The 21,745-nt window shown below is 38.5% G+C and overlaps 5 protein-coding genes across 5 annotated transcripts; 2 read left to right on the forward strand and 3 right to left on the reverse strand.

Moving 5' to 3' along the window:
- Positions 1 to 1,891: 1,891 nt before the first annotated feature.
- Positions 1,892 to 2,752, forward strand: PKNH_0802400 (uncharacterized protein; the record flags this gene model as incomplete). The annotated part of the gene is made up of 1 exon (XM_002258629.1): positions 1,892 to 2,752. The coding sequence occupies one exon, from the start codon at positions 1,892 to 1,894 to the stop codon at positions 2,750 to 2,752; it is 861 nt and encodes a 286-aa protein (XP_002258665.1).
- Positions 2,753 to 4,024: 1,272 nt separating this feature from the next.
- PKNH_0802500 (uncharacterized protein) lies at positions 4,025 to 7,702 on the reverse strand (the record flags this gene model as incomplete). Its single annotated transcript, XM_002258630.1, has 1 exon — positions 4,025 to 7,702. One exon carries the CDS (start codon positions 7,700 to 7,702, stop codon positions 4,025 to 4,027), a length of 3,678 nt encoding a protein of 1,225 aa, XP_002258666.1.
- Positions 7,703 to 11,079: 3,377 nt separating this feature from the next.
- On the reverse strand, positions 11,080 to 14,817 carry PKNH_0802600 (U5 small nuclear ribonucleoprotein component, putative; the record flags this gene model as incomplete). Its single annotated transcript, XM_002258631.1, has 1 exon — positions 11,080 to 14,817. One exon carries the CDS (start codon positions 14,815 to 14,817, stop codon positions 11,080 to 11,082), a length of 3,738 nt encoding a protein of 1,245 aa, XP_002258667.1.
- Positions 14,818 to 17,033: 2,216 nt separating this feature from the next.
- On the forward strand, positions 17,034 to 18,002 carry PKNH_0802700 (conserved Plasmodium protein, unknown function; the record flags this gene model as incomplete). The annotated part of the gene is made up of 2 exons (XM_002258632.1): positions 17,034 to 17,425; positions 17,627 to 18,002. The coding sequence occupies 2 exons, from the start codon at positions 17,034 to 17,036 to the stop codon at positions 18,000 to 18,002; spliced, it is 768 nt and encodes a 255-aa protein (XP_002258668.1).
- Positions 18,003 to 18,539: 537 nt separating this feature from the next.
- PKNH_0802800 (60S ribosomal protein L13, putative) lies at positions 18,540 to 19,735 on the reverse strand (the record flags this gene model as incomplete). Its single annotated transcript, XM_002258633.1, has 2 exons — positions 18,540 to 19,136; positions 19,724 to 19,735. The coding sequence occupies 2 exons, from the start codon at positions 19,733 to 19,735 to the stop codon at positions 18,540 to 18,542; spliced, it is 609 nt and encodes a 202-aa protein (XP_002258669.1).
- Between the last annotated feature and the right edge of the window lie 2,010 nt (positions 19,736 to 21,745).

Consider the following 21,745-nt stretch of genomic DNA (forward strand, 5'->3'; position numbering starts at 1 on the left):
TGGGTCATATGTTAGCTGCGCCCACAACTGTTTCTCCCCACGCAAGTGGAAAATTTCCGCAAAACATTTGCACATGTTTGTTTTTTTTTACGTCATTTTACCTGCTGAGAAGGAAAATGAAAAGGAAAAGGAAAAGGAAAAGGGCCTCGTACCCCTCATTCAGCAATTCGATCGGCGCTTTACGCAAATGGCCACCTCGCAAAAATAGAAACATTTTGTTTGTTACCCACTAGCAACATGTACCGTACGTCAAAAAAGTAAAAAGAGAGAGAGAGAAAAAAAAAAAAAAATGGAATTGCTTATTTAATATAGTTAATTAACCAAATGAACGAATGGTGGTAGCGTTTCATTATTCCATAAACATGGCGAATGGGTAGAAATTCACGCATGTCCTCAACCTGTGCAGTATATTAAAGGATGGCAAATCTGCATATATACACGTGTGTTACGCATGTGTACATACATAAACATGCAAAAAATGTGTACACCAAAAATTTACACACTGGAAAATCGTAATGGAAGTTTTTAATAATTTAAATATCTCCTGCAGAATGGGAAAATTTCCATTTCCTAACATGCGGCTATTTCACATAAATTCCTTTTTGGTATCATAAAACTATTTGATAACTAATAGGTAGCAAATTTTTTTTTTTTTTTTTTTCTGAGAGATGTGAACCGTTATATGAGAATTTTTTTTTTATGAACAGCCATTTTTTTGTGTGCATTTTTTTTTTTTTTTTTTTTTTTTTAAATTTACAGCTATTTATTTACATGTGTACCGTACACTTCTACAGCCGCGTACCACACAATGTCGTTTTTGTGTGTACATTATAAACAAAAGAGAAAAACAAAACAGCATAAAGCTGAAGGAAAGTGTACACATAATGTTCTTTAATTCAAATGTAATAAAATTTCCCTAAATTGTTCGCAGCAACTCCCTTTAAAATACTAATAGATATGTGCACTCGCAAATTTAGGTGAGTAAATTTACCTGAACTGTTCATATGATAACCGCGTATTGTGCCGTAAAGCTATTTTTTTTTTTTTTTTTTTTTTTTTCTAAAAAGGAGTAATAAATAGTGATAGTGCCATTTGTGAAAAAAAAAATAAAAACTAAACAAATGAACAAACGAACGAACAAATAAACAAATGAATAAATAAGAAGGAAACAAAAACAAACGACGAAAAATCAGTTTAACAAATTAAAAAAGTTAAATATGTTAAACAGGTTGAACAGGTTAAACAGGTTAAACCGGTTAAACAGATTAAACAGATTAAACAAATTAAATCTGAATGGAACAAGTTTAGCGGATAACCGATTTAACATGAATTCAAACATTTTTCCTAATTTTTCCTTTCTTCTTTTTGTTTGGTTTTCACCATTTTGATTAGCGTTTAAAAACTTAACAGAACAATTCTTCATCTGTGTTTTTCTTTTTCTTTTCTTTTTTTTTTTTTTCGCCCCGAGCTAGTACTGTATTTTGTTTGTGTGTTGTTTTTGTTCTGCCGGAAATTTGTTTTTTGTTGTCAATTTGTTTTTTGCCAATTAACTTTGTTCTATTTTTTTCCCCATTCGCCATTTTCAAGCGCCTTGTCCTTTTTGCTTAATTTTCCACGCGACAACTGCCCATTTGAACGCAAAAGTTTTCCACGTTCACCACCGCACTTGCCTAATTGCACATAAATGAGCAATCCGTGAAATTAGCCTGCTTTCCCAATAGTGCTAATTTTTAGCTACACCTTCTTTTCCCAGTTGTTTTATTATATTTTATTTATTTATTTTATTTATTTTATTTATTTATTTATTTTATTTATTTATTTTATTTATTTATTTTTTGCCTCCGGAAAGGCTTCTCTCGTGTGCTGTATATCCTCCCGTCAGACGAACAAAATGGAAGGCTCAATCAAAAACTCCAACAGCTTCCAAAAGGCAGATTGCATGGATGCCAAAGAAACTTCCACCGTTGATCGAAAGTGGGTTGCCCTAACGGCGTACCAACCCGTCGATGTGGTCACGAAAACTGTTGAAGTCCCCGTTATCAAAACGGTAGAAAAATTTGTTCCCAAAACAATTATTCAAGAGAAAATTATCCATGTCCCTAAAAATGTCACCCATATTGTAGAAAAAATTGTAGAGGTACCAGAAGTTAAGTATATAGAGAAAATTGTTGAAGTGCCACACATTCACTACAAGAATAAATATGTACCAAAAATTGAAATAGTAGAGAAGGTTGTAGAGAGACAGAAAATTATCGAAAAATGGCATGACAAAATAGTGGAAGTACCCCAAATTAAGGAAGTAGTTAGATTTAAAGAAATAGAAGATGCTGAGGAAGTCATTAAGTACATTCCAAGGAACTCCAAAAATATTAATTGGGAAGAGGAGTACCAAAAGTATACGCAGAGGAAGGGACAAGAAAGATACAGCCTGGATAACAACAACTACCAACAGAAAATGAACTCCTATAATGATTACAACGAGAAGGCATACTCACAAAATGCTTACAGTAGAAGTTTAGATTTTATGAACAAGCAATCTTCCAGCCTAAATAATCAGAGCAATATCAGGAGCGAAGATTTTTCACAAATTAATTTCTTCAATCAATACAGCGGAAGTGGTGGCGCAAGTTACGAACAACACAGAAACAGTATCCCCACCTCCAACTTCGAAGCACTGGGAAGCTTGCAGATGAAGAGACTACCCTCTGAGGAGGCCAAACCCGTGGGCTGCTGCACGTCCGCCTGCAACTGATTTGGGTTCGTCATTAAGCGGGGCAGATTGGTCTGCTCGTCGTATCCCATTTTTACACACATTTCCATATCCGAGCGCCTTGTAAGATGAAGCACATATAATTAGAAGTTTGTTTGTATGTATGTGTGTGTGTGTGTTTGTGTCGTGTCCCCCTTTTTTTTTTTTTGTGTGCTATTGTGAAAGTGATGGCCCCACCTACGGACGCGTCACAGCGGCGTTATTCCGGCGCTTCAACCTTTCAACCCTGTCCTTATACAGCGACGCGCTGCTCTTCCCTTTTCCATCTTGGAACCCTGCAAAAAGGCAAGACAAAAAAAAAAAAAAAAAAAAAAAAAAAAAAAAAAAAATAGTTTATGCAAATAAGGAAATATCTTTATATATATTTTTTTCCCTTCCGGTAATTCGTCTTTCACGAGTGTTACCTTAAAAAAAAGAAAAAAAAAAGCGGACTGATACAGGATTACACCCATGCATGATTCTACCTCTATGCATATTTATCTACAGATGGATGCGTATAACAAATGTCGCTACGCATTCCATGAAATGTCACACATTTTCTAATCTTTTTTTTCTGACCATTTTTTGCAACCTCCCTTTCCGACCATTTTTTGCAACATCCTTTTCCGACCATTTTTTGCAACATCCTTTTCCGACCTTTTTTTTTTTTTTTTTTTCTTTTTCCAAAATAGCTCTAATTAATATTAAAAAAAAAAAAAAAAATTAATTAATTATAGTGCCATTACCCATTACCGTGCATTTGCTTTGAGACAAAAAAATTTAAACAAATGGCTTGTTAAATGTGTCCGTCTAATTTCCGAGCAGTTTTATTTGTGTTTACTTTATTTGCGCAAAGCAAGTTTAACAAGGTTGTGGTGAGATGGGGCAGATCTAACCTATGGCACTTCAACTGCCTTGATCTAAATAGGGAATGGTTGGGTGCGGTTGGACTCACATTCACTGCTCCTCATTCGGTGATGTCTCATTTAACCAAGCCGAACTTATGCAGGCAGACGTGCACCCTCGCAATTAACTTACTTTCCCGTTGACGGGTGCACCTTATAAATTACTTTTAAATTGGTCATCCAACGGTGCAACATGTTTATTTATGTGTGTGCGGCCACTCATAATGAGGTACACACATATGGCATAACACACTCGGCGATCCGAAGGTAACATAAAAAAAAAAAAAAAAAAAAAAAAAAAAGGGGCACGCCGACGGAGGGATTAATTATGCGAATGGGCAAAAAGAAGACGCCTCTCCCAATATACAACCTACGAGTTGTTGGAAGCGCAAATGTTAATGTACGCCTTCGTCTTGTCCAACCCTATGTAGTGAATTTTCTTCTGCAAAAATTGATCTGCCGCCTTGAGGTCTGAGACCAAGTCGTACACATTCGTATGCTTTTCCAGCTGTGTGATCAAACTTAGGTGATCCCTCCACGTGTTTATCGCATTACATAAATCAATGATTGGGTTTACGAAGCTCGGAAAGTTTTCCCTCACCGCCTTTTCAAATTTGTTAAAGTGGTTTTGTGAATTATCTTGGACTGTGCAATAATGGCCGTTTTTCCTTTCTGTGTTATTCGTCATTTCGCATCTGTAGCTGTCCTTACAAGGTCCTTCGCTTCTTCCCATTCGTACGCTTCCTCCCCCCATGATGTCGTGATCCTTTGATACACTTTCTTCCCCTTCAATATCTCCACCGATGAACCCGTTCCCCTCATCAATGCATACTTCTTCCACAGTGCTATCCCCCTCATAGGCATGGTCATCTTTCGATTTGTTATTACGTGTGCTGCAACCCTTCCAAGTGTTGGCTTCATTTGATTCTTCCCCTTCATTAGCTATATTCGCATCAGTCCTCGATAAATTTTCCTTCAACCCTTGAAGACCCTTTTCATCAACATGCTTTGTTCTGCCAACTTTCTCATTTTGAGTTAGAAGGGGTGAGTCCCGTTGGACGATTCTTTCATCCTCCTTTCCATTTTGACTTACGTGGTTATTCTCTTCTACATCTCCCATGATAATTTCATTGTGCTCCTTTTCATCTACTACCCGTTCAAACTTTGCATCCTCCCCATGTGCTCTATCAGAGGTAGTGGTTTCTCCTCCACTGGTGGATCCCCCTGAACCATCAGGATAGTTCGTCTCTCCACTTTTTAAATCGTCAAAATTAAATAGCAAAAAATATTTCGTTAAAACACCCATAAGATGGTGCGTTACGAAAAAACCAGAAATGTTGCTATCATCAGGATTATACAAATTTTCCGGAAGAAGGTGAATTAATTCCATATTACTTATAAGTACATTGGCAACACAAGCCTGTAGTAACTGTCTCAAGGTTTTTTTAATAATTTTCACCACAGCGAAGAAGGCACAGAGATCAAAGTCAATCAAACCATCATACGTTGTACACTTATCTATCTCTACATTATATAAAGAATATATTCTAGATAAAAGAGTAACACTCTTTTTATCTTGTTCACTCAAATTTTTACATTTCAACAGAGATGAGTAAGCATTTTCTGGATAGGAATCTCCATTTGGAGGTACCAATGGCTCCGTACTCAAAAATCCAAATTTCAATAATTCAAATATTATCAGAATATTCCTATCGATATCTTTATTTTTCACTTCTGAGAGTAGAAGGCCAAAAACAGTAACTCCACAATTTTTCGTAAAAATTCCCAAATTTTCCAGAAACATGTAATATATCAGGGAGAGGATACTTTCGAAGTTTTGGTTGCTAACCTTCAGTAGATTTTTGTAGTAGTCGTTATAGTACTTCGTCATTTGCTCTGCTCGAGATTCTACTTCTGAGGGGTCCTCCCCCTCAGGTGCACTTTCCACGTCGGAAGCATTAGACACTTGGGGTGCGTCAACCCCATTAGAACCATTACCCAATTCGGATCTACCGTCCAAATCCTGCTCATCGGTTGTATACCCTTCTGAACTCTGTGCAGCCTTCTCCGTGGAACTCCCTAATCGTTTGGACACTCCTCCACTGACGAGGCTATTTCCGCTGCCTCTGCGACTATCCCCACTGCGCCCGCACACAAGCGATATACTCCTGCTCTCCGAGTACAGGTGCCAACGCAAAATGAACTGCAAGTCAACCTTGCTGATCTTCTGTCTTCTTATCTCTTCACTTACATTGGTCTTATTGATGTCCCATAGGAAACCATCCACCAGGTGTACATCCAAGTATGTGAAGTTATCCTTCCCGTCCAAAATGTTATTCACATAGTATCCATAATCAAAAAATTTTATTTTCCTTCTATAAAAAAACGGATTCAACTTTACAGAAATGAGTCCCAACATCCGACAACGGTACTCCCTTAAGTCTATCAGTGAGTCTCTATACTCAAAAGAATCTATTATCGGGTGTGTGTAATCTATCCACTCTCCTAACGCAAGGACACATAAAATTTTTTTACTCAACAGTCCAATAGACATTAGGTAATAAACGCTCGTTGGAAATTTCGCTCCAACTACTTTTAAATAATTTTCCGATATTTCATCATCACCATTGAAGCTTTTTTTTTTTTTTTTCATGAAATTGTCTTCCTCCGATGTTTCTTCCGCCTTATGAAAATTTAATCCACCATTGGGGTTAATGGATTCACTGCTCTCCATGTGACCATTCCTAGTGAAAAAACACCCAACTTTTTTCTTATCTCCTTCGCCATTTCCCCCACTTGGCGCAGTATCTCCCTCTTTGTATGAGGTGCTCACATTATCCCTTATCTCGCCATGCTCTTCGTTTACTCCATTCTGCACCGACATGACATCACCCGATCCGTCTGCTCCACCGCAACTGGGAGATACGCCCCGACTTACCCTCCCGACTTTGCGGGTCGTTTCCAATGTGGCAACATGATCTTCCTTCTGCGTATTTTTCCCATCATCTAGCGAATAGTGCACATTGTGTACATCGCCCTTGGGTGCATTTTCCACCTTGTTCCATTTTGAGTGCTCCTCCCCTTCGCCATCCATTTGTCTCTCCCCCTGGAGACTTGCCTCCAATTCATCACCCCCCTCCACTTCAACACCCTTGGAGAAAAAACCCACTTCCCCACTGCAAAGTAAAACAATGGGAAATTTCAAAAGCGCTTTACAAACACAATACCCCTGGATATGGTTTGCAGCCACTTCATCATTCGGAAGCTCTTCTAAGTAACTTACCAGAGATGATTGCCGGATAAATTCAATGGCCGTTTCGAAACTAAACTCATTCCTCCCTTGATTAAAATAAGAAAAATTTAAGTAAGGGAATGTTAAACAATATTCTGTACCTGCCAATAGACATGCATCCATGAGTTGCTCATTCGTTAGGTTCCAAATATTCAACAAGAAGTATAAATCGACCCATTCGAAGTAATTCTCTTTCCATTTAATATTTACAATAACCTTAGATACATTCTGTAGAATAATTGTTGGAGGTCCAAATACTATATCTATCATATGGATATGGGCAAAATAAGACAACTGTGAAATGGCTAAATAAGGAGCATACATACACTTGAATCCTCTACTTTTTAAATAATGAAATAATATAAAAGAAACATCTGAATTACATATGTTGGATACTTTTTCGAAATTTGAGGTGGATAACTTCATTTCCTTGTTTACATAATAGAGCCATCCTTCTTCTATGTTCTGGTGCACTGGTGCTGAGAAAAGTTTGTGAGCCCTGGGAGTAATTCCATCAAACACAAAGAGCACATCTATGTTTAACTTCTTGAAATGCTCACATTGCTTGTCTATCAAGTGAAATATACATGGGGAAATACACCCAGATACGTCACTTAGCACATCTTTTAACTCACTGCACGTTCGTAAAAAGTATAAGGCATCTACTCCTAACGTTAAATTCTTTATGTCATCCACCGAACTCCTTTTCAACAAGTTTCGCTCTGTTAGGTAGCTCTGCAGACGCCTCACCCTCATCTTGCTCTCTCTTTTCCTGTCTTTCTACTAGCTGGGGTTGGTAGTAGGCGTCGTCTATATTTCCTCCTTACTGTAATAAGCGAGGGCCGGGTCTGGTATACACACAAGTATATATCTATATATATATGTACGTATGTATATTTACATATGTATGCAGATCCATAAACAACTACACGCTCCTTCCATCAACCCGCTACGCCGCTACGCCGCTACGCCGCTATGCCGCTATGCCGCTATGTCGTTACGACGGCACACCGTTCGGGTGTCAAGAGAAAACGTTTCTGCTCCTCCTGGTGGACTATTATCATGTGCACCTGGAGATTCTCTAAACTGGCTTTCCACTCCAACTAACGTGTTACATTAAAAAAAAAAAAAAAAAAAAAAAAAAAAAAAAAAATGGGAGAGTTTTCTTCAGGATGAAAAAGAGCATATCTGCCCTGGCTACTTACAAACATGTATTACAAGAATTTTCAGACCCACATGGATTTTTTTTCACCTTCTGAGAATTCTTCAAAGATGCACCTGTGTGTGTGCCACAAAGAGGTGTATCTTATTTTGCACGCACGTGCAACTTGTACATGATGGGAAAAAAAAAAAAATTATATTTTCACACCAACTTGTATACACAACTGGGATTATCACACACACGTGTAAGGCAAAATAGCCTACTAGCACTAACTATCCCTTCTATAACTGCGGAGGAATGAAACACTCCAATGGAGGGGGTGTGGGGGGGAGTACTCTTCTCTTTAAAACTTAAACGGTTCTCCCGTTCGTGCAATGGTGTACTTTTGTGCACTGACACCCTCCACTCACATGCACAAGCAAAAATGGTAGGCACGTTCATGCAAATTCAAACAAAATGCGTAGCCATGAAGGTGTGCACAAATACGTTGCGTCTTGTGTGTGTTTTACGATGGGGCCAAGTTCGCCCTACACATGTGCAGCGGAAACTTGCACGGCGAAAAGGGGACACGAAAAAGGTAGCAGCCGTGTGGACGAAAAAATCGCAAATTTCTCACCACCAATAGAAACACACTTGCACGAAAACATATACGCAATAAAAGGGAGACCCTTAAATTGCAATGTGGCCAATGTAGAGGTTAAAACATAACCGTAACAAGAAGCAGTACATCTCCACAATGTAAGCGAAAAGGCATATTAAAAAAAAAAAAAAAAAAAAAAAAAAAGGCACAAGAATAAAAAAAGAAAAAGTACCGTATAGGCTAACTCACAAAGGAACGGCAAAAAATGAACACAAAAATGGGAGGGGTGGGGGAGCGAAAAAAGAAACATTCCATGCTGTTTTGCAGAATAAAAAGAAAAAAAAAAAAAAAAACGCTACAAAAATATTGCAAGGGGTTTAAAAAAAAACGCACCAAAAAATATCATAAAACGTCTCACCCCGATGAAGAATTGCCACAAATCCGCCTTGCGCGTATGCAGCGTGCATGTCGCAAAAGGGGGGTACTACTTCTCCTACTGCCACTACAAGGTAAATGCTAAATACACAAACGTGGATGCGCAAATGGGTAGGAACAAACGTTTTCCCACGTGCAAATAAACAAAAGGTGGGGAGTGTTTTCTCACAATTGGAGCAGTCTCCCCAGCTCTATATCCCTCACCCTGTCAGTCACCCCAGTCTCTCACTCAATGGTATAGAATGCATGCGCATCCCTGTTCATTACAAGCGTACACACGTACAAAAGGCATGCCCTCTCATGGCATAATGTACACCATGCAAAGGTACACGTATATATATATATGTATTCCTTAATTTTATTTTTTCTTAATGTAGCACTTGGTTCATTTTCCACATTTGTCCCCATTAAGCGTTAACCCTTTAACGAACACACAAAGATTACATATGTTCGAAAAAAAAAAAAAAAAAAAAAAAAAACACCAAAGATTAGCACTACAGCTACGTCGCATACGTCACGTGCATCACGTACATCACGTTACGCCAGGCTCTTTTTCATTTCACCGAGGGTGTATCTCCTCATTTGTAAATATAAATTGCACTCCACTGTAAGAAGCACATACTGCATTCCGTCCTGTCATGTGGAGGGGGAAAACAGCCAAATGCGGAAACGGTCAAAGGACCAAAACTGCTAAAACACACAATGATATATAGGAAGTGCAAAATGACATAGCCACATTGATGAGTAATACACTTTGCATTCTTCCACACAAAATTTTCTTTTGTTTTCCTCGCATGGCATACTTCTACAAAAATTTAACATAAGCGTGACCATCCACAAGAAAAAAAAAAAAAAAAGAAACATTGGTGGGGTTGTATAAGGCACTGCAATAGTGACGCCAGAACGCGCTGACATAAGGACGGATACGAGCAAAAATGATGATCGCACCCTCCAAAGCTACACACTAATACAGTTTCCACAAAAATCATAATTCCTATCATTGCGCAATAAGCCTGAACGTATGTCTGCTCCAGTGATTGCGTGAAAAATGTGTTTTGTGCCCCAAGAAAGTGAAAAAAAAGTTGGAGAAAATTCTGAAGAGGGATACCAACAAAATAAACTTCTTTTTGTATATACATGGATGCCCCATTCTATATGCACATACATAACCATTCACCAGATAAGGCAAACATTTTATTTATTTATTTATTTATTTATTTTTTGTGTGTGTATGGGGTAACCCATTTTGGAGCAATTTCAAGTGTAAAGAATATTTCCTCTTTGTGTGTATGCATCTTGCTTAAGTGAACCTTTGGGCACGGCGTGATGCAGCTCCCCTTCTACATAGAAATAAAAAAGAGCAACCTTTTAACGCACACATTGCAGGACCTATTAAATTAACTCGAGTAAAATTTAAAACGAAATAAGTTAAACGTTGGCGTGTGCAAAAGAAAAAAATGACTAATCATACAGCTTTTTTTTTTTTTTTTTTTTTTTTTCCCCCATATTAGCTAGCTCGCAGTGGCGTATTCTCTTAAACAGCATAAACGATTGATAAAAGGAAAATAAATTGGTCAAATGTACTAAATGAGGGGAATGCAGATATAGGCATATATGCCCACATGCGCTACCCCCATATTACGCTTTGGCCCGGGAAAGCACATAACGCATACCAAGTCGATAATGACACGGTAAATGAAAAAGTGACATCCTAAAATGTGCTGTTGCAAAGTTGCGCATTTCCCTGCAGCTAGCTGGAGCGGCAGCGCGTACAAAGCATGCAAGTAGCGATAAAAGTATCATTAAGAATTTAAAAAAAAAAAAAAAAATCCTTAAAGTTGTATGAACAAGTCAGAATTTTTACATTCAAATGTAGGAGGTAAAAAAAAAAAAAAAAAAAAAAAAAAAAGTCCATACCCCTCCCGACAGGTCCACACACGTGGCACTATGCCCCAGTCAAAAATATTCGGCAAATTCGTCCTTTATATTTAGGAGCATCGGGTCGTCAAAGAACCTGTTAATCGTAACATCCTCGGTTAACCCTTTCCTCCTCCTCGTTTTCAGCAAAAATTCTCGCGCCAGGTGCTGAATGGGCGCTGGCTCCAGGGGTCTCAGTATGACTGACTTGTCTAGAGGGTCCCCTGGCACAATATGCCAATGGTCAAACATACTCAGGCAAAATGCCTGGCCACTTGTGTGTGTCCTTAAATCAGTTTCGAACCCAAAGGACTCTATTGCTGGTATGTACGCGTGAACCATATACAGGGGGGTTCCGACTTTAGGGAAATCTTTCAATACGTGTCCTCTTCTTCTAGACAACACGTTATAAACGGATGAAACAGAATCACCTGAACAAATAATTTCTGTGAACAAAATCGGTTCCATTAACCTCGGAGTAGCTAATAAAAATGACGAATATATAGCTCTTCTCGTTGTTGGTATAATTTGTCCGGCTCCTCTATTTATTGGGTCATCATCTATATCACCTTTTAAAATTTTTACCTTAACATTTTTCATGCACTCTTCTATTAGAGGTCCCTCCTTCGTAGCCCAACAAAATCCTTGAATAATATTTTCCTTAATGGAGTACAGATTTTCTTTGTTCGTTTCTTTATACAAGGAATCGTCTACTAGGATATTTGGGCTGTTGTTTTCCGGGCCGAATGCCCAAATGGATCTTATCGATAGCATATCCCAGTTATGCTTGTCCCTCAGTAGAGAGATAACGTTCTTGTCTAGGTTGTAATTTAGTGTTTGATTGCGTTGTTCCGCCGAGGGTTCTCCTTCCTTTCCTCCCTTTAGACTAACTTCTCCAAATTCGTCGGATTCGTCAGACTCCTCCGATTTGTTCGATTCCCCCGATTCCTCCACCGCTTGTTCCGTTGGCCTCGCCTTCTGTACCTCCTTCGCTCCTTCCTCCAGCAACAGCCTGTCGACGGTACGCAAGTACTCCTCCACGTTGGTGTCTCGTTCGCCCTTGTTCAGGTGGACCAGTCCCTGTACAATATCATCCGTCAGCTCCTTCTGCAACGGTTCCACAATCATATGAATTTTGTTCTTCTTATTTGGAGTCTCCGCAAAGCAGTTCAGAGCAGATGTTTCGATAACCGTTTCGTTAAACTGTACCACAGGATCCGACACCTTAATTTCGAGGTCTCCATAAAGCTTTCTCAAGTCGTGCAGAATGCAGTCCAGGTATAATTCCCCCGTGCCCAAGATGATGTGTTCACCGGATTCCTCCACTTTGGTGCACGACAAAGGATAGGTTTTGTCAATTTTTCTGAGACCTTCCAACATTTTCGGAAGTTCCGATGGGTTAATAGGTTCACAAGCAACCTTAAAAACGGAGTTGGCACAATTTATATATTTGAACTTGGTATGTAAAGGATAGAATATCTCCGTTTCTTCTTCCTCCCCCTCGAGAAGGAGGGTTCGTTCTTCCTTCTTCAAACTTTTTCCCAATTCTGATGCGGATAAAATTTCCGTTACTTTCGTTCCGCTCAGGCTCTCCTTCTTCAATCCTTTTGCGTGTCCAATTTTCTTCTTCTTCACATTCGTTATAGTGCACGTTTTGTTAATGCAGATGTCAACTCCACCAATGAGAACGAAATTGCCTGCAGGAACTTCATCGACCTCGACACGGTATCTGCCCTCGTAAATCCACAGATGAGTAACCACTCGTGTTATCATATCCTCGTCGTCACTTGGACTGTACCCTTCCCCAAGGATTCGCACAGTTTGCCCCTTCCTGATGGTACCACACATTACCCTACCGAAGAGATCCAAAATGATGCACTCTGGTCGGTGGTAATTCTTAATTATGTAAACCATGAGATTATCTGTTTGGTCCCCTTTAAGACACCTCATCATGTCATAACATAACTTCGTTTTTAACGACCCAGAGTAAATTTGTCTTGTCTTCTGTTTAGCATTCTCCAGTGGGGACGGGCAATTGTCCAGGATGACATCCACAAAAGCAGTTGTATCTTCAAATATCATTCCGTTAATTTTCTTAAGAAGATATTTATTGTTAAAAAGGTAGTCATTTTTCTTCAGGGTAATATTAAAATTTTTTAAAAAAGGAATAAGGAATTCCTTTTCTTCTGAGCATACATATCCGAAAATTTTATAAATTGGATTCAAGATGAATTCCACAAATGATCTCCTCTGATTTGAATACACTGGAGATGAAACGAAGGAGAAGTTCTTCTCGTTAAAGTAAATATCTCCCCAAAGGTGTTGCGCAAATTCATCAATGTCGATATTATATGCGCTGTATAAATTACAATAAATTTTACTGAATGACTTGAGGGTAAAAAAAACTCCATAAATGCTGGAAGCGAAGAGCACGTTGTTTTTCAAAGGAGACAAGAGAAATTTCTTCTTCTCCTTTCCACTCTTGTTTAACATATCGCAAAAGGATTCTATCTTCTTGTTAATCTCTTCAATGGTGTAGTTAATTTTGTGGTATGCATCATTCGGGGGTAAACGTAGGTCCATTATTAACTTATCTATGCAGTTAAGAATTAATACTATTTTCACATTTTCGTAAATGCATGTCTTTATTACATTCTCAGTTACGTACATGCACCCATCGGTGACATCCACAACTAAGCAACAGCATTCACAGATATTCACTGCACACAGAAACTCATCAAAGAAGTTTACATGCCCTGGAGTATCCATAATATTAAAAAGATAGGATTTATATTTTAAATTATTTTTTTTTTTATTCAGTAAAATATTACTAGATATATTTTCATACATTTTATTTTGCAGAATAAGTGATATAGGAATGGCCTTAATGGATAATCCTCTTGCTTGTTCATCCAGTCTTGTATCTGTGTAGTTTATTAAATGATCGATTTTTTTTGAATTGAAAGGAGTTACCATGGATGAATTATTCTTTCCAAGGTTATTTCTTCGTACTACTACTCCTTCCATTTCGGTGTTCACGTGAAAGAAACTCACAGTTCCGCTGTTAAGGTTTCTCCCACTTGTTCCATTGCCATAAATTAATTTGCTCTTGTCGTCCTTTTTCTCTCTAGTATATTCTATTATTCTATCTATGAGGGTCGTCTTCCCGTGGTGGAAATGACCAGCTATACAAATATTTTTTATAAATTGCGTTTGAGTCATCAACTCCGACATGTATTTAAAACTGAAGGTGTTGTTTGGGAGACTCGTTTCGACCAAGTCGAAGTTCTTTCTATTGGCCTCTACGTCCAACTTCTTAATAAAGCTGATTCGCTCTACGTTTGTATTTATTTTATTGATTGTTGCTTCTTCTATGTCTTGTGTATCTTCCTGTTCCACGAACACTTCCACTCCTTCATACGCTCTCTGGAGTTCGTCCATATTATCGCCGAGGCGCTTTCCTCCTCCCCCGTCGCTTTCTTCCTCAGTTTCACCACGGCTATCTTCACTATCGTCACTACCAGTTTCCTTTTCCCTTTTTTTCTTTTTCCTTCTTCTCTCCTTTGCCTTTACACGCCCTCCGTCACTATCCTCATCGCTAAGTTCATCACTATCTGCACCGCCATCTACATCTGAATCGGAATTTGAATCCGCCTCCTGCTCTGCCCCCTCACTCATATCCTCCTCCTGTTCTTCATCAGAGTATTCCCCATCGCTCTCAATGTCTTCTCCTATGTAATTTCCGAACTCGTCGTACAGGTTGTTCTTGGACTCCATGGTTGCCAATCCACACAGATGGCTTTGCTCCAAATGGTTTCTTACCTTATCAAGGCGTTTTGCGGCTATCCTCTTTGCACAGTAAACAATTCCCCTGAAACTGTTGGAACTTTTCTGACGAAAGAAACCTTTTTCAAGCCTTCACCTCACTCACCCTCTATGCAGACTGCAGTGAGAGGAGAGCGCCGTGACACGCATATATGAAAGCAGTGTTCCTCTGCAACTTTGACGCGATTATATTCCTCTTTCCAATCGAGAGTGGGTTCTAAAACCGCACTATTCGATTATTCTGTTTTCTCTTTATTTGTTATTTATTTTTTTTTTTTCTCCTAATTTTTTCATTTTATTATGCTATTTTTTATTTTATTTTTTTTTTCCCTTCACGAAAATTTGAGTTCCCCCCTCTTGGCTTCTACTCCAGTCGAACAGCTGGGTTGGCTTGTTTTGCTACACTCCCCCATTCGGTTGGTTGCTCTTTCCCTTGAACCAATTCGAATGACCTTCGGCAACCTTCTCCCCTTAACCGTAGTTCGTTTTTCTTCCCTGGGATAATGTAGCTTAGCTTAGTCACCTTGGAAAGTAGCAATTCGTGGATCCCAATTTTTCTCCCATTCGTCATCGCTTCCCCGTTTTTTTTTTTTTTTTTTTTTTTTCGTGCCACACATTGGCTGTCACTTTTGCACTACATATATTTTTCGTGCCACCTTCCTGTTGTTTTATAATTTCTATTATTTTCTTTCTCCTTTTTTTTTTTTTTTTAGCTACACGGTTAACATGGTGGTGGACGGAGTTGATACAGTAACTCCTCTTTAGCCATTTCGCCCGTCGTTCACGTGATTCACGCCATTCACGTGTCGCCATTTCGTTTCTCCCCTCATCAGCAATCATACATAATAACATCGGCATCGCCAGGAAAGACGAGGCGAACGCTCCACACGATGCCTTTGGGGAAAGGCCCACCCAAAGAGGGATTTTAAAAAAAGTGTCATCCATGTCGATGTTTCCAGGTACAGGCACGGAAATTTTACTAAATAAAAATTTTTCATTCTGTTCTTTTCCTTTAAACATGTCCACACGATAAAAAATCAATAAAAGGATTACTACTCCTTAAGAATATAAAACTTTAACCCTTGTCCGTATGTATGAAGCAGAATATGAATTGATTTTCCCTCCTCTAACTACATCCATGTGGAAAGTACATCCCTGGAGGTATCATCTTATATAACCTCCTTGGAACATGCTCTCTTCCTTCCATCCGATTTTATTACCATCCGGAGAACCCCCCAAAAGGGGGCGCATATATTTATACCCTCCTTGAATTAGCCTTATGTTTTACTGCGGTTGGTCTTATTTCTCCTTTTCCGCGAATGGACAGTTCGGAAATTTTTAATCATCACTATGTGGGAACCCCTATATGCGTTGGCACACATGTGTAGTGCAGAATGCGCTTCTTCAATCATTCGTAATTCGTGCGTTATTTCTGCATGGGGGGTAAAATTAACGGAGAGTTATTCCCTTAAGTAAATGTCCCAGCGGGTACCTCCCCCGATATCCCACATGAATTATATATTCAACAAGACTAATAAAAAGGTGAATCATTAAAGGGTATGTATTTAATTATCATTGCACATGGGCATAAAATTATATGAAAATTTTTTCGTATCTTCAAACGTGCTTTTCCGGAAAGGTAGATGCACCAAAGGGGGGTATATTCAGAAGACGAAAAAGGGATTGCCACAAGAAGAAGGCCTCCATGTTCTGTTTTCACCCTCCTGCTTTCTACGCTACTTCTCATTCTGATTAAGCTCGTAGTTTTTTTTCTTCCCCTCCTTGCTAGGTAGCCCCAATGTGGTTAGATATCCACACAAGGGGGAGGGAAAGCATACTGAATAAATAGGACAGAAAAAAAAAAAAAAATAAAAAAAATAAAATAATAATAACAACTCAAAAAGAAAAAAAAAAGGTACAATAATAAGAGGAGCTGTGGTAGTGATAACTGCACACATCAGCTCGATCAGATAAACTGGGATCAAGGTGGAAAGGTAGATAACGGAAAGACGCTCTCTCACACACCCAAAACACACATTTCGCAAAATCGACAAAGAAACAGAATAAAAAACGTCCACGTTCACCTGATCGTATATTTACCAATACCACAGTTGAGTAGGTATACCGCCTTAATACACACCCTAGCAAAGCTCCCCTCCCCCCCCAAGATGGATCCCGCCGACGGAATTGCACCTATCCAAATAAGGAAGATGCGAAACGACTTTGTCAGATGCATCATCAAAGATGAGGAGTTCAAAAAAAAAGATGAAAAAAAAAAAGAAATAGTTAAGTATTGTAAAAGCTACAAAGATTTTTGCAACATCGTTAGTTCAGTAAATATGAAGCCAGTTAGGACATACGAGCAGAAAGTATCTTATGAGGATTACATCAACTTGAATCTATCCTCCTCAAAATCCCAAATGGAATCTACTAAAAGGAGAAACAGACGGAGCCAAAATTATGAGCTCATGAATTTCTTTCACATTAATAGCCCCCTCCAAGTACCCTCTCCGGAGGAAATCGAACAGAGGAAATCTGCGCAGGAGATTCGCCAACTGTTGTAAGTACCTATACAGATGCCTCCCCTCAGTACAGACGTTGCACTACCCACTTAACAACAGCTACATACATTCTACATTCTACACATAGCATGTTCGTATATACCATGCTCGTATATACCATGTTCGTATATAACAAGCTCGTATATAACGTGTTATACATACCATGTTGTACATACCAAGTTAACTACATACCACCTCAGAACCATGCTCCGGGACAAGCAAAAGGATTACGTCAATTTTGTAAAACGCAACTACACCTCCGATGAACTGACCGATGTGCTTGATCTTATAAGGAGAAAATGGGATGACATTTTTCAGCCCAATCCTGCAGATGACCCTAAAATGGAAAAAACTCCCCCGAAATTTCTTAATTTGGCAAGCTTCCTCATTCATTTGGTGGATCATTGGAAGAAGCACAACCTCTCCGCTTACTTCACGCAGGATGAACTAAACAATATCAATTTAAACCTCCAAGATATTATTGGGAAAATGGAAAAAACGGCTTCTACGTATTATGGTGATGACATTGGCGAAGCGAGCATAATGATAAATCAACTTAAGATGATTCATCTTTAGCTGAACACATGAGGGGAGAAATCTGTATCTGCATTTATGTGCCTTCATTTCTTATTGTACACAGAGAGAGGAACACCACGAACGTAACATACTCAGCTAACACATTTGCATGCCAGACTGTGCGCCGAACAAAGGAGGGCCCTCCCAATTTTTCATGGCCACGCGTTGGAACAACTTAATTATTTTTAAAAATATCTTAAAGGGTATTATTGTGCATTGGCATATATGAGGTGAGTCACTTATCCTGATCATGTTCAGGGATGCATACACATAAATATATACACATATAGACAACCTACACGTTGGTACACATCTCTGTCCAGCTAGCCAAAATAATGTTTCTTTCCCTTCTTCATCTTTCAATGATAAAGTATAGCATGCAAAAAGAAGAATAAAAAAAAAAAAAAGAAAGAAAGAAAGAAAAAAAATACACGCACAAATTACACATGCATGTACAAGTGCGCGCATGCATTATACGTGGTGTTGATGCATATTACGTTCCTGTAAACACGACATATATAGTAGCATCATGTTTGCTTATGCATAGCCAAAATTCTCCAACACCTTGCGTTCCTCAGGGTTTATCATGTTCAGCGCCTCTGCCTTCAATTCCTTCTTCTCATTCAATGCACTCACCTTCTTTTTGTAATATAATTTACACAGATTCTTTCTTGAGACTTCATTTTTTTTTACCAATTCATCATAATTCCAACCTACTCGGGAACTCAATGTTCCAAGACGACAATATCTTCTATGTTTCTTTAATCTGAATGCTCTCAAGGCACTTGGCAACACGTATTTTTTCTTTTTATCATATGGGTATGGCATGCCTACGAATACCTTAAGTTTCTTAAGGGCAATTTTACCCTTGTACGTTTTATGCGGTAGCATTCCTCTGACGCATCTCCACAAAATTTTGGATGGCTCCCTCAAATGTAGAGGACCTTTCTTTGGATTGGTGTTCGTTCGAAGCCTTAGAAATTCCTGGTACTTTAGCCTGTTTCTGTACAAGCTACCCGATATGTTGATATCTTCGCACCTCACGGCAACTACCCTCTGGCCGTTCAGAAGCTCCTTGGCTATTATCGAGGCCAGTCTTCCCAACAGGTGTCCCTTGCAGTCGATTACGTATACCTGGCGAGGGAAAATGAAGTGGAAAAAACGGTAAGGCGATGATATAAGGCAAAGTGATAAGGCGATGATATACGGCAAGGTGATAAGACGATGATATACAGCAAAGTGGTAAAGCGATGATATACGGCAAAGTGGTAAGGCGATGCGGTACGACCAAGTACAGTACTCCCCCGGAATGCTCATTCACAACTTGGATACACATGCAACCTTTCCACCTTTCGCCCATCCCAAAATCCCAACGTCTGCGCCCGCGCATCCTCCATGTTACTTCCCTCCTTGTTACATGTACGGCAAAAAAAAAAAAATACGTTCATACAACGGTGCCGACACACAAGGAGTTGTGCACGCTAACTAATGTGCCCCTACAAACTGCCGCGACTCCCTTCCCCCGCGAAGTTGCAACACCGCCTTTCCACTATCAAACTTCGCATCATCCACATGGAGCATATGCAGCAGTTGAGCGCGCATAAAAAAGCATACTCTCTTCTCATCTCACGTCGTAAGCTTTTATTTTATTCTATTTATATATATTTTTTCCATATATCACTCAGCTTAATATTCACGTTAATGTTGTCATGGGGTCATACCTTTTTATACATGGTTTTCCACAAAGCGGTGAAGATGAGAAAAGTGATTTCTGTTCAGTTAAACAGTTAAAAAAAAAAAAAAAAAAAAACAAACTTTTGCAAATGAAAAAAAATGCCGATATCGAATTCCTGACGGATGTATAATTATATCATGGCATAACGAAAGGAGATGCTATTTTGTATTAAAACATAGCTTAAGCGATAGAGAAAGGGAAAAAAAAAATAAAAAATAAAATTATATATATTATTTTATGTATCACCCTCAACGTAGTGCTGGAATTAAGCTTTAAGTTTTCTTTTAAAACACGTCGTAAAGGGGGGAAAAAAAAAAAATAATAAAATAATAAATGAAATAAAATAATGAAGTAAAAAATCAGTGTTCCCGTGAATATGGGGCTTAGTATAAAAAAACCGTTACGAGTTTTTTTCTGAGAGGCGTCAATTTATAAATTTGCTCCTTTTTTCCTTTCACCATCACTCGTGTGGTATTTTGTATGCGTATGAAGGAAACTTTACCTCTTCGTGTTTTGCGCACGTATATTCCGCACGTATATTCCGCACGTATGTTACCACACGTATTATGTTAGTTCGTATGTTATGTATGCCCTTGAAGTGACTCGGAAAGCACTTCCACGGCCTATCTTTTTTTTTTTTCTCTTTGCAGCAGTGCGCAAATAGCGCCAGAGGAAATAAAACTTTTAAACATATATATAGCCCCTTTATTGGCCCATAGAAAAATCAGGTGCAATGCACGATAATTTTATATTTATACATCATACAACGGATAGGGGTTTTATTTTACTTATACTTACGTTCCCGGATATCCTCATACCCACTTGTACACTAGTCTCATAAAGAACTAAGTACACGGTGCCAACCATCTTCGCGGAGCATATCTTTTTTCCTTATTTTGCCATTTCCACCGAACAAAGAGAAAAAAAAAAAAAAATATATATATATACATACGTAATTTTGTATTACCCAAAGGGGGGAGGGGGGTATTATTTATTTCTTCCAAAATGGCACCTCACAATTTTATCATCCATAAAGGGGAAACGAGCTGATCAAAATAAATTTCAACCTATTTTTTTTTTTATCAGTACAAATTAACGAAAATTTTTGGCTTCCTTCCAGTTATATTATTATTAATTTTCATATTAGTATGTTCATTCAAATAAATAATTTTTCTTTGTTCGTATGCCTTATCTCCGTAGTCAAAACCAAATGGGTATACAATAATATACCCCCCCCCAAAATTCAGGGACACAAAAAAAAAAAAAAAAAAGGCGCGCAGGGACACTCGTTCGACAAATTTCCCCCTTTTACACTGCGCAAGGTTGTGGCAACAGAAACAAAGAAGGAACACACAACAACGTAAACAGAAGAAAAAATATATCTCCTATTTGCGCGAAACAGTATTTTCTCCTTCTTTTTTTTTGTTCGCCATGCCCAAGCTTGTGGAAGGAAGCAACATCGATGGATCACCACCTAACTCGCTCAATTTTTTTTTTTTTCCTTCCACCTTCAGAAAAAAAAAAAAAAAAAAAAAACAAATATTACCATTTTTGAAAAAGAAAAATAAATGTACATTTATGCATATTTGGAGATATTCCCCTTTTAACATTCCTTCAATAATTTTCCCATTTCTGGTTCTTGGCAAATAAATAATTTTGCTAATTTCACAAATATATTGGGCATTTTTTATTTTGTTCGCACCCCAAACGGCGGTCCTTTTTTTCCCATTGTGCGTTGTTTTCCCAAAGGGTCCAAACCCACACGTAAAGAGACCATTGCGTCATGCACATGTAGAAATTCATTCCATTCGTCCAATGTTCATTTTTTGTTAAGGATGTAAAAAGTAAGATTTGCATATTTGTCACCTCTTGCATAGGGTCTACCCCTCACACAGGTCGAACAATGTTCCTGTTATCGCGCAATTATTCCCACCTGTTAGCATATTCCAAGAGGAAAATAATTAAATAAAAAAAAAAAAAAAAAAAAAAAAATTTAAATATAAAAAGT

The sequence above is a fragment of the Plasmodium knowlesi genome, assembly GCF_000006355.2.
Source record: "Plasmodium knowlesi strain H genome assembly, chromosome: 8".
NCBI classification, from domain to species: Eukaryota; Apicomplexa; class Aconoidasida; order Haemosporida; family Plasmodiidae; genus Plasmodium; species Plasmodium knowlesi.